This window comes from Aulonocara stuartgranti (assembly GCF_965226115.1).
Source record: "Aulonocara stuartgranti genome assembly, chromosome: 16".
Classification (NCBI taxonomy): domain Eukaryota; kingdom Metazoa; phylum Chordata; class Actinopteri; order Cichliformes; family Cichlidae; genus Aulonocara; species Aulonocara stuartgranti.
In genome coordinates this window covers 24,672,509-24,686,012 of record NC_138952.1, presented here as the reverse complement: position 1 = coordinate 24,686,012, position 13,504 = coordinate 24,672,509, and the positions used below count along the sequence as shown (strand labels likewise).

The 13,504-nt window shown below is 41.3% G+C and overlaps 1 protein-coding gene across 5 annotated transcripts in view; it reads right to left on the bottom strand.

Moving 5' to 3' along the window:
* Nucleotides 1–3,361: 3,361 nt before the first annotated feature.
* Nucleotides 3,362–13,504, bottom strand: part of itprid2 (ITPR interacting domain containing 2) — a 50,400-nt gene continuing 40,257 nt past the window's right edge. For 4 of the 5 annotated variants that reach the window (XM_082507299.1, XM_082507303.1, XM_082507302.1 and 1 more), the window contains 8 exons: nucleotides 12,895–12,980; nucleotides 10,479–12,266; nucleotides 10,295–10,354; nucleotides 9,821–9,945; nucleotides 9,616–9,727; nucleotides 9,045–9,110; nucleotides 8,599–8,943; nucleotides 3,362–6,963 (listed from right to left, as the gene is read on the bottom strand). In XM_082507299.1, the coding sequence (XP_082363425.1) occupies nucleotides 6,856–6,963; nucleotides 8,599–8,943; nucleotides 9,045–9,110; nucleotides 9,616–9,727; nucleotides 9,821–9,945; nucleotides 10,295–10,354; nucleotides 10,479–12,266; nucleotides 12,895–12,980 (2,690 nt within the window). In that variant the 3' untranslated portion in view covers nucleotides 3,362–6,855. The remainder of the gene's footprint in view (nucleotides 6,964–8,598; nucleotides 8,944–9,044; nucleotides 9,111–9,615; nucleotides 9,728–9,820; nucleotides 9,946–10,294; nucleotides 10,355–10,478; nucleotides 12,267–12,894; nucleotides 12,981–13,504) is intronic. The other variant, XM_082507301.1, reaches the window with a different exon arrangement.

Sequence of the window (13,504 nt, the reverse complement as noted above, 5' to 3'; positions counted from 1 at the left end):
AACTTTATACTGTCTATAAAGACGGTATAATAGGGAATGGAAGTCAACTAGGATATCTCATGAAACATCTTACATTTTGTGGGATTCAGTTGTGTAAATTCACAAAGAGCAGCAGGTCAGCTGGTCGCAGCTTGTACGCAAGGAAAATCTATTGAAGCTCACATTAGAAATGATTGTGAGTAGTGATTCTTTTTCCCTCTGAACTGAGCCACGTCACTACAACCACAGCATTAGAGTTCCTCCACTTGCTGAATCCCACTTAGTCCCTCACATTCAGGTAAACAAAAAACAAAAAATGTGTTGAGTTGTGTTCACATTATTTTACTGTTATATATTAACATAGCATGAGATTTAGTTAGCTTTGCACAACAGTAGCTGGTAGAAATGTCCTTCAAAGAGCTAGTTTTTTCTTTCTTACACGGAGTACATTTCACAGCCTGATTTTACTGATTTTCTTTTATTTGAGTAAAACAATTGATCGGTACTTAACTTTAACACAAGTATCTGTATTTTTAACTAAAGAATGTCTTTGCTTTTGCCACATCTGTTTATTTCCCAACCAAGGCCTGTGCTTTGGTGAGGGAGCTCTTCAAGATTAGAAGATATACAATCTTGTGGTTTCTAACAAAACCAACTTTTGGTCATGTTTCTTTACTTCTTGCTGTTTTTATACACCCATATAAACTGATGACTCAACAGAAGCTTGATTCCAGATGTGTTTACAGCGATGGTGGTATAGTGGTAAGCATAGCTGCCTTCCAAGCAGTTGACCCGGGTTCGATTCCTGGCCATCGCAGCTTCATTTTGTGACAGAGCAATTAGGGAGGAAAACAAACCTGTTTAATGTCAGAAAGAAGACGATAGTATACAATAAATGGGTATTCAAAGTAAAATAACAATTTATTGTAAAAAGATTTTATTGATTTTCTTTTACTTGAGCAGAGAAGTTGAATCAGTACTTTTTAAACAAAACTATCTGTACTTGTGCTTAAGTAAATCCTCTCAATATCACCAGATGCCGTGTTTCCTCCTTTGAGAAGCTCTGCTCAGCCTTTACTGCAGTCTCCTCCAGTTGTTTCTTATTTTTGGGTCCTTCTGCATTTAGTTTTGTATTTAATAACTAAATAGCACAATCTACTTAGCTGATATCAGGTGATTGAGTTGGCCATGGAAAGATTAAGGTGGAAAAAAGGTTGTTTCACTTATCATCCAAGAGGCTTTGTCATTTATAGATCAACTGTCTAGTTTTGTCTAGTTTTCTAGGGAGGGCTGTCCCTTTGGAGGTGTCATAACCCACAAAGATGGTCGATCATAGTGGACATACACGGCCTCATTTACTGTTCTCTTAAACCAATTGTCATTGTCCAAAATGTGAACACTGGGATCCTGGGAAGCGTGTCCTTTCTTAGGTGTTGCAGGTGTGCCTCTGAGTCTTGTCCTCCTGTGTTGCATTTGTGGACACGTCTACGGCATCCACTGTTTAAGTCTATTCACATTTATGTGACATCAACAGCTCACATGATGGCGGGGTGGGGCAAGGTCTCACAGAGGTTTCAGTTGTCGGCCAGGTGATGGGAATGACTCACATTGTCAATAGCAGGTTAACATCCCTAGGAAGTACATCGATTTTTATATACACAGCGCCCAGTTTCAGTCTCAAATTAAACAGACTAACGTCATTTTAAACATAAGGATAGGAATCCTTTGCAGTCAATGACTACTTGAAGTCAAGAACCCATGGACATCAGAGGTGGGAAGCAACGAAATACAAATACTTAGTTACTGTGCTTAAGTAGAATTTTCAGGTACCTACACGTTGACTTTTTATTTTTCTGATAACTTCTAACTTTTACTCCTTAAATGTTAACATGGATATCTGTACTTTTTACTCCTTTCATTTTCACAGCAGGCCCGTTACCTTATGTTTAACATATTTGAGGGAAGTTTAAATTCCCCAGCACTGCAGGCCTTAAGACATCAAAGTGATTTGAACCTAAACGCCTGGTCGCAGCTTGTATGCAAAGAAAATCTCTTGAAGCTCACATTAGAAATGATTGAGTAGTGATTCTTTTCCCCTCTGAGCTGAGCCACTACAACCAACCTTTGAGTTCCTCCACCTGCTGAATCCCAATTAATTCCTCACATTCAGGCAAAAAAAACAAAAACAAAAAAACCCAAAACTTTGGTGAGGGAGCTCTGCAAGATTAGTAGGATTTGACAGAAGATAAACAATCTTGTGGTTTCTAACAAAACACATTTTTGGTCATGCTTCTTCTCTTCCTGCTGTTTGTATACACCCATATAAACTGACGACTCAACAGAAGCCTGATTCCAGATGTGTTTACAGCGATGGTGGTATAGTGGTAAGCATAGCTGCCTTCCAAGCAGTTGACCCGGGTTCGATTCCCGGCCATCGCAGCCTCGTTTTGTGATGGAGGAAAGAAAGTAATTTTATATCAGAAAGAATACGATGGTATGTAATTAATGGGTATTCAAATTTAAAAAAAAGTTTGCGTTGCCTTGAAGTAGTATTACTTTATAATTATCATATTAAAATAATATGACGTTCAGTTAGTTTGCACAGAAACAGCTGGTAGAAATGTCTGTCAAAGACCTACTTTTTACTTTCCTACTCAGATTACATTTCACAGCCTGATTTTATTGATTTTCTTCTACTTGATTAAAGAAGTTGAATCAATACTTTTAAACACAATCTTTTAAACAAAACTATCTGTCCTTTAGTAAATCCTCTCGATATCACCAGATGCTGCGTTTCTTCCTTTGAGAAGCTCTGCTCAGCCTTTACTGCAGTCTCCTCCAGTTGTTTCTTATTTTTGGGTCTTTCTGCATTTAGTTTTGTATTTAATAAATAAATAGCACAATCCGAGTTGAGATCAGGTGACTGACTTGGGCATTAAAGAATATCCCATTGCTTTCCACTGAGAAACTTGTTTTTTTTTTCAGCATGCTTTGGGTCATCATCCATTTACACTGAAGTGCTGTCTATAGAGTTTGGCTGAATCTGAGCACAGGGTTTAGCCCTGTACACTTCAGAATTTATCCTGCTTCTTCTATCAGCAGTCACAGTGTTAGTAAACACAAGTTGCCTGGTTCCAACTGGAATTCCCAAGCATAATTCCCAAACAATTTATGCAAATCTTAAAAAACAATCCCCAAAGTAAAGCTGATTTCCTACACTTCAATCACATCTTAATTGTTTGTTTTCAAATCCACTGTGCTGGTGGCAAAATTACAAAAATATTGTCTTTGTCAGGCAAATTTTCAGCTTGTCTGTCTAAATATCGAGTATTTATGGGATCCTTCTGAGGTCCACACACAAACACACGGTACACCACTCCTCTGTACTGAAAATAAATACATCTTTATTTTCTCATCTCTATAGTGTCCCCTCCTTGCATCCCATTTAAGACATCAGTACAAAATACACATAATCATTATTAGACATTAACAGAAATGAGTAGACACCCACAGTCCGACATTAAAATGAATTAGAAGTGTGTGAAGGATTTCTCATCAGCGAGCACAGAGAGAACGTTTTCTGCAAACACAAATTCAGTAAAGTCTGAAGAGAATCAAAGGACAAATACCAGTTTAATTCATACCAGTTTGGACTGGACTAAATATTTATGCCACATGACAACATCTGAGCCACGTGCTCAATGATTATGTTGATGCTAAATGTTGCTGAAAGCTTCACATGACTAGGGAGTGCACCTTGGACCTTAGATATATTGTTTCCAAAGACAAAGGACATACGTCCATACACACAAAGATCAGCTTTCAGGACGTAAGTTCAGTCCTAATGCAAGTATGCGTGGAAGTTCAAAGTAATCACGACAAGATCATAAAGCCAACGACATGACTTAAAAATAAAATAAAACCTAATGTTTAGGCCGTGGATGCCTTAAACACATTCAGCTCCCACATTTACATTTGTATTCATCAATAACTAATGGTACATAGAGAAAGCTGAGCGACCACATAAACAAAGGCTTTAATGCTAAAGAAAACAGGTTTGCCAACTGGTTATTAATGCTTCTGTGATCAAGCAGAAGATTCAAATTTCCCAGAATAAAAGCAGCAAGTTTCAGGTTTATCTGTATTAAGACATGCGGTTTGCATTGATCACAACAAGATATCCACAGATGAGCTCCGTATGATCAAAAATATGTTTACATTATTGCACAAGTGAAACTAACATGCCAACGCAGCTAAATCTCGCTAAGCTCTTCCCTCTGACTTGCCAATACATCATCATCCACATCATCATCACGGTCCCCATGACAACTTACAGAAATCTCTGTCATCTAGAACGTAAGCATCTCATGACTTTGCACGCTGACTCCACCTGCTCGAGCATGATCGACATAAAGAAATAAACCCAAACAAAAACACTTGAAGCAAAGACTCCTCGATTTTACAGGATGCTTTAGCTTAGCTTTGCACAAAGACTGGAAAAAGGGGCTAGCTGCTGGTGTCTCATCCAAAGAGAAACAAAACACCTTTTCTCGCAGCTCCATAGCTGTCAAATACAAATGCTTGTTTTGTGTTTTTTGTTTGTGTTTTGTTAAATAGCTGGAGGCCATGACAGCAAGGTTATCCATATAAACAAAACTTAGTGTACTCTAACATAAAATGGGTTATTATTAAAAGTACTGTGATTGGAGTTAGGTTGTTCAATATCTTTGATGATCTGATGAGCAGGAGGCAACACACAACCAGAAAAAGAAGAGCAGCAGGAGGACTATGACGACGATGATGGAGGCGATGATGATGCATCAGAAACTCTTAAATGTCTACTTAAACCCTTTTTAAGCAATTAAGGTGAAATGTGCATGGAATGAGTCATTTTAAGGTGGAAAGAATTCAGCACTATTATTAAAGATTAAGGAATGCAGATCTTTACAGTCTCTAACAGTGTACAGTCTAATAGTTGTTAGGGCATTTTCCTTGTTTTTAAGGCTCAATTCTGCCTAATTCAATAATAGAAAAAAGTCTCCTTGAGGATAAATATCCACTTTCTGGCTCCACCCCAACATTGTATAGGACCAAAGAGTTTCACCTGTGGCGTTCATACCATAAAGAAATGTTTCAAATGTTTGTTTAGGGGGCTTAGAAGCAGCTGCTTCATGTTTAAAGCGTCCAGCTGATTTAAAAAAAAACAAAGCAGCTCCACGATGTGACAAAGTGAAACAGAGTTGAAGTCAGAAGCAACTGCTCTTCAGACATGAATTATTTTATATACTGCTGAACAGCCTGGGACTAAAATGCTTCAAGCGCCCCTGTTGTTCTTGTTTTTCCCCACCTTTCCTTTAGGTCTGTTGTATAGCTTATGTGTGAACTTGTAAGGTTTGGAAAGTTACTAAGATTAAAGTTCACATGTTTGTTGCTCATACGGTTCTTCTGTTACTGTCTAACACACTGGCCTCCCTGACAGCTGTCAGAGGACAAGTAGCTGGAAACAGTTTAGACAGTGGAAAGAGAAGCTGCAGGAATGTGCAGAATGAGTAAATACGATGTCATCTATAATATATAAAAATTTGTATGTGTTTTAAGTAAAAAAAAAAAACAAAAAAAAAAAAAAAAACACACTATGTAAACATATTCTAATAGATCCCCCAAAATAAAATTATGAGTCTATATTATGAGCATAACATGGGCTCTTTGAAATTGAAAACTTTAAAAATACTCAGATACATAATGCCCAGAAACAGTTTTCACTGCTTTTTTTGTTTTTAAACAACTAAAAATATTCCCAATAAAGGTCCAGGGAGAATTCAGAGTAACCAAGGTGCCGTTTCACTTTCAGATTTATTAAATTTCATTTTTCACTGCTGTGATCAGCAGAAAATTAAGTTAAATTAATGCTCATCGTGGAACAGAAGCAAAAATTTCAGACGTTCTAGAAAATTCAAGAGCTTTAAAAAAATAAAAATAAAGCAGGAAGAGAGGAAATATACCCAACGGCCACTTCATTAAACCCATCTGCATAACACTGCTTTAGGTGCCCATCATTGTAATTAAAACAGCTCTGACCCACGGGGGCATGAACTCCGGGATGTTCTGTGGTATCTGGCACCAGGACACTGACACCAAATCCTTTTCTGCTGTTGTTGTTTGGCTGTGGAGTGCAGCCTAGTTTATCCTGGCAGTGTTTGCAGTGCACTTGTCACAACGTCCTCGCTGCACCGAGATGAGCGGTGGTTCTAATGTTGTGGCCGACTGGGCTGAACTAACGCTTTAACTGCTGAGGTTTTGAACACTGATGCCACAGTTGGTTACATTCAGTAATCTTACATTGTTCTTTGAAGGTGATCACGGACAAGATCATTGTGATTAGTATTATGTGCAGCTGCACAGTTCAGCTCTATGATTTCTTTAAATACAATTATCCAAACATGTCTTCTGCTAGTGTCATCTGATTTCCTGCTGGGATCAGAGGAGATTTGACAGAACTGGGATTAGTAGTGGTCATACTGGCAGGTGTGAGCAAACTAGTATACTAGTATAACTAGCATAACTAGCAAAAGTGGCAGTGGTTGTAGTTAGGTGCGTCTGCTGTTTGGTCACAACAGTTTGGGAAGGGAAGAAGGGATGTCGTTGATGTCTCTGGGTGCCATAGCCAAGAAGCATCCAGACCACCACAGTAGATGCAACCAGGTGGGGGCGGGGCTATTCACATACAGGTGATGTTTCATCATCAGTGTTAGAGACGTACAGTGTACCAGACACACATTGTGTTCCACAGTGTTACGCAGCTATACAGTGATACAGACAGACAGTGGTGTCTCTCAGGCTGTGATTGAAAGGGGCGGTGCTCTGCTGTTGCTGTGACTACACGGGGGGTTGCCTGGCGGGTAGCGGTGACGGCCGTGGTGAAACGGCAGCCAAGAGCTCGCTGAAGATCTCCCGTCGCACCTCTTGCGCCACACTCTCTCGAATCTGGAAAACAAGAATCAGAAGAGGTGAAAGTGCTTAAAAACTTGACCTGATCCCTCAGATTGTTGTGGAGAATCCTCCTTTAATTTAAGCTTTTAATGCAAAGACACCTTATATAATCAGAAAACTGAGTACAACATTTTATTGTTATCTAGCTTTTATATCTCTGGAAATGTTGAGCACAGGGGGATAAGATAAGGTGTGAAAAGAACTGACGATTTTAAAAGAATCTCCTAAAAATGAGAAGAAATATGAAATGAAAGATAAGACGAGTCAAACTTAGGGAATAACTCTTGGTGGAGCCACTGTAAAGAAAGGGTTTATAGGACAACTCCACCCACTGCAATCAGCAACTAGCAGCAGATTATCTGCCATGCTAACGCTGTTGGAAATCAAATGAAAATGACTCAGTTTTTATATACGGTGTTTTATATGTACTGCAAAGATTTATGATTTTAGCGTATTGATGGGCAGTAGGTAGGAACCTGATGGTGTCATAGTATCTGATCTAGATAGGAACCTACAAGGTGAGTGAAGGAGAAACGCTCAGTGTATCTAAGAGACACAGTGTAACTAAGAGAAGTTTCACCCGATCCAGCTTTATTAAAAATAGAAGTTTTAAGCCTAATATTCAAAATAGAGAGTATTTCTGTCTCCTGAATCCAAACTGGGAGCTGGTTCCACAGACGAGGGGCCTTAAAACTGAAGGCTCTCCCTCCCATTCTACTTTTAAATATACCAGGAACCACAAGTAACCCTGCAGTGAGAGAGTGAAGTGCTCTTTTGGGGTGATACAGTGATATGATCTTTAAGATAAGATAGAGCCTGAATACTCAAGACCTTGTATGTGAGGAGCAGGATTTTGAATTAGATTCTGGATTTAATAGGGAGCCAATGGTTGCTCAACTCTTGACTGTGTAGCCAGAAACAAAGGAAACAAACAAACAAACAAACATCTTTTGTTCGTGGTCTTTGGTTCCATGGACAAAAAATGTTTTATGGATATTTGCTGCTTTTCTCTGTAAACTGAATAGTTGGAGACAGAAAACGAAAGACTTTTGTTTAAATTTACATCTACTATTGTAGCCTGACTCCTGGATTCCTTGTTACCGGATGTGAAGATACAGGACACGTGTGTAGTCCAGAATGCCTGCTCGATGTTAAAGGACTATTTAAACCGCCTTCTATGGATTTGTGACTACTCCGCCTCCAAGCCACGCGCTGCTTTGTTTGTTTTGTTGTCGTTGTCATTTGGTTTGGTTTTCCATGTACAACACACACACGTCACACTTGCTAATGCATTCATGCATCACTTCACACCCCTTGCTACTGACTTATTATTGACTTTAATAAATATTTATTAATCATTGTTAAGCCGAGAGTGCAATTACAGTCTCTGGTGAGACCTACGAGCATCTGTAACTTCATTTGTAAATGTTTTTTCCTCTATAAACATAATAACAGAAGCAGCAACACTGAGTCAACAACATTGTTTGGGCAGCTGGTCCTCGCGCTTAACAAAGAGGAAAGCTACGATATGTCGGGCAGGAATTCCAGAGTGTGATCCCAAAAAGTTGAGCTGCAAATGAATTTCCTGACCTCAATCTTGGCTTCGAATAAATTGCTTTAAACCATTACCTCTTTGATGAGCTGCTGCAGGCTATCCACTCTGACTTCCCCCGCTGCTCCTTCCTCCACCTCTGGTGCTTCTCCTCTGCCACCTCCTCCTGCTGCTAATGCTGCTCCATCACTGGCTCTCTCCTCCTCCTCAGTTTCCTCAGTGTGTACGTTGGGTCGAGGAGGGGGCGCAGGGGTTATATTAATCGATGCCCGATACATTCCTTGCTTCTGTTTGCCATCTCCTCCTCCTTGATCTTCTCTCACTGGACTGACTGACCTCGGGGAGGGGTTTGTGTAGGAGGAGTGGCGGTCAGAGCCGATCTCTGACTGCAGGAAGAGCTGCTCTCTGAGGAGGTCTGACACCTGGACAGATAGGAAAGACGGGCAGGAAAAGGTTAAGACATTAGTATTTTCAGCTTTATGTAACAAAAACATTGCGTGTGTGTGTGTGTGCGCGCGCTGACCGGCTCCATGGCTCTCAACGCAGAGGCGGTGGACAGACTTTCAACACTGAAGTCTCTGTGAAGACCCTGAGGAAAAGAACAATGGCAGTATTACAACAAACTAATATAACAGGCCTTCTGCCTTTTCTCTCAGAATCAGTTGACAATTTTTGTACAAAATTATTTAGCAAAAACATAAAATATTATGTTTATGCTTCAGTATCATGGAATATATCGTAGTTTCAGTAGCAAAACTGCACTGATTTAATGACTTTTAATGGGGTAAACTTTGAAGTGCTGTATCCTCATGTGGCTTAGGTGGCTGGTGAAAACAAGTCACAGCATATGAAAGGCCTCCTTTTTAACTATATATTTATACCAGCCTAGCTAATTCTGAGGGGGCCGGTGGGGACTTTTTAGCCCCACGTCCTTTGTTGTGTCGCTGTACTTTAGTACTCTTCCATGACACTTTTCTTTTACATATATTTGTGCCATTTTACAGATCTGATGTTTCAGGTGTTTTTTCCCCCAGAATTTAACACAAAAAGCATGACAATAGCTGTTTTACACAAATCCTCTGGTGTGCATTTACTCTGTGCTGCGTGCGGTGCGTCAGCTCCAGTCTGTCTTCCAGCTGCTGTTCGAGCTCCTGCAGTTCCTCTCTGACCGCTGACCTCAGAGATTGAAGCTGCTCCAACTCCAGCCTGCAAACAAACACACACAAACACACTCTCCAGGTTTGCTTTGCATTGCGGTGTCACGGCACCGTCACATTTCTGTTTGCTTTTGTGAGTCACCTGTCAGCAGGGCTCAGGTGATTGTAGACCGGAGCCTGCTGTCGGATGATTGCCAGCTCCAGATCCATCATCTGACTGCGGAACAAGTTCAGGCTCCGCCTCTTCTGCTGAAACTCTGCCAAAGTCTAAAACCAGAGACGGGCGCACAGTGAATCACACATTTACTGATAGTGACAACGGTTTGCTCCAGCGCTTTCTGGTTGGAAGAACAAGCACTGAAAACTAAGAGTGTGTAGGTTTTCAGTCATGCAATGGAAAATATGTAAATATGGAACACAAGGTTCTTACATGTAAATAATGAGCCAGTAAAAAAAAACCAAAAAACACTTGCTGCTTTCAGTGGAATCGAAAAGCAACATTTAAATACTGAAGGCTATATCCGGGAACAAACACTGTTTTATTGATTTAACATACAAACGTTCTATGTGGCCAAAATAGAGAAAGCTACGCAGGCATCAGAGGAGATGACGGTACCTGGTGATTAGGCAGAGTTGCTCTGGGCTCACTGAACACGTCTGGAGTATCGGCTCGGTTCTAGATGAGGAGAACAGCGATAACAACATAAGAAGGGAAACTCCGAATAAGAAGAAGAACTACAAACTCCAGACTAAACCTTAATTAACAGGGTGATAAGACAGTGTGACTGAGGAGGACTGACCAGACTCTGAACTGTTCCCCGGATCTCATGCAGGACTCTCCTTAGCTGCATCTCTGTGCTAGATGGGCTCTGGCCGGGTCCTGGACCTGGAGCATTAGCATCACGAAGCCCTGGATGGAGGTTGTGACCTGGGCTAAGGGCCAAACCCATGCCTATGTGGAAGCCAGGAGGAGGAGCCAGCCCTGGATGCAGACTGTGTTCTGGGGACACTGTCGGATGGAGATGGGTGTGGTGGGGAAATGACAGGTACGGGTTGTAGCCTTGATGACTAAAGTAGGGCGAGCCAAACTGTGAGCCTTGAGGAGGGAGCTGGTAGGGTTGCTGGTGACTGTATTGATGGTTATAGACCGGGTGATACATTCCAGAAGGTCCAGGATGCAAGTGACCCGAAGGGATGTGGTGAGGAGATGTGGGAGTTGAAAGAGGATGCAAGTTGGAGATGCTGTCATGCTGGGGGCCTGGGGAAGTTGAAGGCTGAAGGAGACTGGTTAGACTACAACGGTGGTTCACTGAAGGGCTGTGGTGATGGTGGAGGTTAGGAAGACTACCGTGTAGATGAGGAGGGGTGTACTGCAAAGCAGGGTTCGACATGAAGGGATGTGAGCTGGAGTTAGATCTTTGATTAAGATTTGGACTGGGACAGGGGTATTGAGCTGAACGGTGAGAATCAGAGAACAGATTCTCCTCTGGATTCAAACTTTGCTGGTTTCGGTAGGCATTCATGTTTTGCTGGAAGTGGCCAGGCTGCTGCGGATTGGACGACAAATCTGGAACACTCTGGGTGCTCCAAGATTCGGCATTTACTCCTGATGGCCAATCAGGAGGAGGGCTGGGGCTTTGTAGGGAATAGGATGGCCGCATCAGATACCGAGGTATGGGCTTAGGTGGAAAGACAGCTGGTGATTTTTTTTTGGAGCTAGATGAGCAGGCAGGATTTATGATCAGAGTTGACAGGCAGTTGGTTGGTTCTTCCTCCACTTCTTCCTCTTCCTTCTCCTCTCTTCCATCTTCTTCTTCTTCCTTGTCCTCAGGCTCAGGGGTGTATTTAAAGGAGTACTTGGGCTGGGTGCAGGACGCCAGGCCTTGCCCAAACTGGATCCTGACAGATGATACAATCTTGCAGGGCGAAAGGAGTGAAGAGGGCAAGGAAGAGGACCTCTGCATGGAGATGCCACGTCTCTGGGAGGCTGTACGGTTCGACTGTTTGGCTCGGTCTAAAGCACTATGGACCAGAGAAGCTGGAGCCACAGGACAATGTGATTCAGCTTCATCCAAGAACACAGGCTCTACTTTGACTTTGTTCTCACCACTCGTTTTCTCTGTGGATGTATCTGTGTCTCCTTCAGTTTCTGTCGGGTTCTGAGTGTGCTCTGGTCCTTGCTCTGAATCATGTTGGGGTTCCTTTGACTCTGGCTGTGCTTGTTGTTCTGCAGCAGGCATACTCTGAGCAGACTCAGGCTCTGGATCAGGATCAGGATCAGTCCGGTCACATCTCTCAACATTCTCCTTACCCAAAGTTTCATCTTGCTGTACTTCTACTGGCCTGCTCCTGGGCAGATGGTGAGCTGTGTACTGTGGAATCTGCTCTGAAGTCTCTGTATCCATGTGCTCTTCCCTGGAGCCGTTACTTCGATCCGACTCTGCAGCTTCACCTGGCCTCGCCTCTTCCTCTCTACCATCTGGCAGGTCAAATGCTGGCTTGTCCATTGCAAGGGGAGTAGCCACGTCTTGTGAAGGGTGCGACGTCACAGTGGTCTCGCTGTCACAGCTGTCACTACTCACCTGCACCTGATTACAATTAATTCAAATTATACTTAAATCCCAAATAATCATAAATATTGAAAAATATATAACTAATAGTGAAAGGGTATAGTATTTCCCCACAATGAAGAGGAGTAGAAACATAAAATACAGCATTACAAAATCAAATTCTCAGGTTACAGTGACTAAATTTTTGTGGTTGCAATTTTCTGATGGTTGCACTTTTGAAATGTGCTCTGCAGTAATCTTTGTAATCCAAAATTCCCATGTGCGACCAAAAGACGTATTACTTGCACACGTTTTAGTCTCCAATTAGAGTCAAAGTCATTAGAGCTGCTATTTTATTCAATCAGGACACCTTGATTTATATTGGTGCTTTCTTACCACTGAATGCTCAGTTCCTACTTGCTAAATCTGATTTATGTTAGATTACATAGGAGTACTTTTTTTTTCTTTAAATAAGAGAATAAAATAAGCATTCTAGGCCACATTTGATTACGCTGCTTGTGATTCTTCTCCTGCTTTGACTAAGTTTTGTCTGGTTTTTCATGATTCATTTCAAATAAGTCTGAAGGTGACGGTCATGAAAAAGAAAAATAGGAGGGATGCACAGAAGAGACTTAAAAAAAAAAGAATGAGAAACAAACAAACAGACCTTAAGGTGGCTGTTGAGATCAGCAGAAGGCTCCTCAGCATAGCCGCTGCTGTCAGACTGTAGGCTGTCTCTCCTCGAGAGGTCTACTAGAAAGAGAGAAAGGGGAAATAAACAGCTTTATTTCTTCCTGCATTACCCGATCTGTCCTGCAGGTGGCAGAGCAGAATCATTCATAGAAAACATGTTAGCGTGCAACAAGAAGCTGTGTAGAAATTCTATGTCTAAAGGAAACGAGATTCTTAGTTCATACCGAATAAAAACACATTAAGATGGAAAGAAAGACAAGGCTTTTAAGTGGATCAAAGCAGATAAAGAAGGGCTGCAGGAAGCTGCTGAACTCTGAATTTTAATTGGGGGGAAAAAACGACACTCCACTGGTTTGTTGCATGATTTACTACCAAGCAGTTAAAGAATTTAAAACAAAACTTTCTGACGTTCTGTTAGAAATCCTATAAATAAAAAAGCCCCACCAATTTTTTCCCCCCATTTATAATGAAAGAGTTCTTTTAAGATTTCAACAATGTTTTTCTATGAGATCTTATCATGTTGCATATTTAAAGCATCATCAGATTCAAGCATCAATAGGAGTGTTTGATTTGGAACTCCAGTG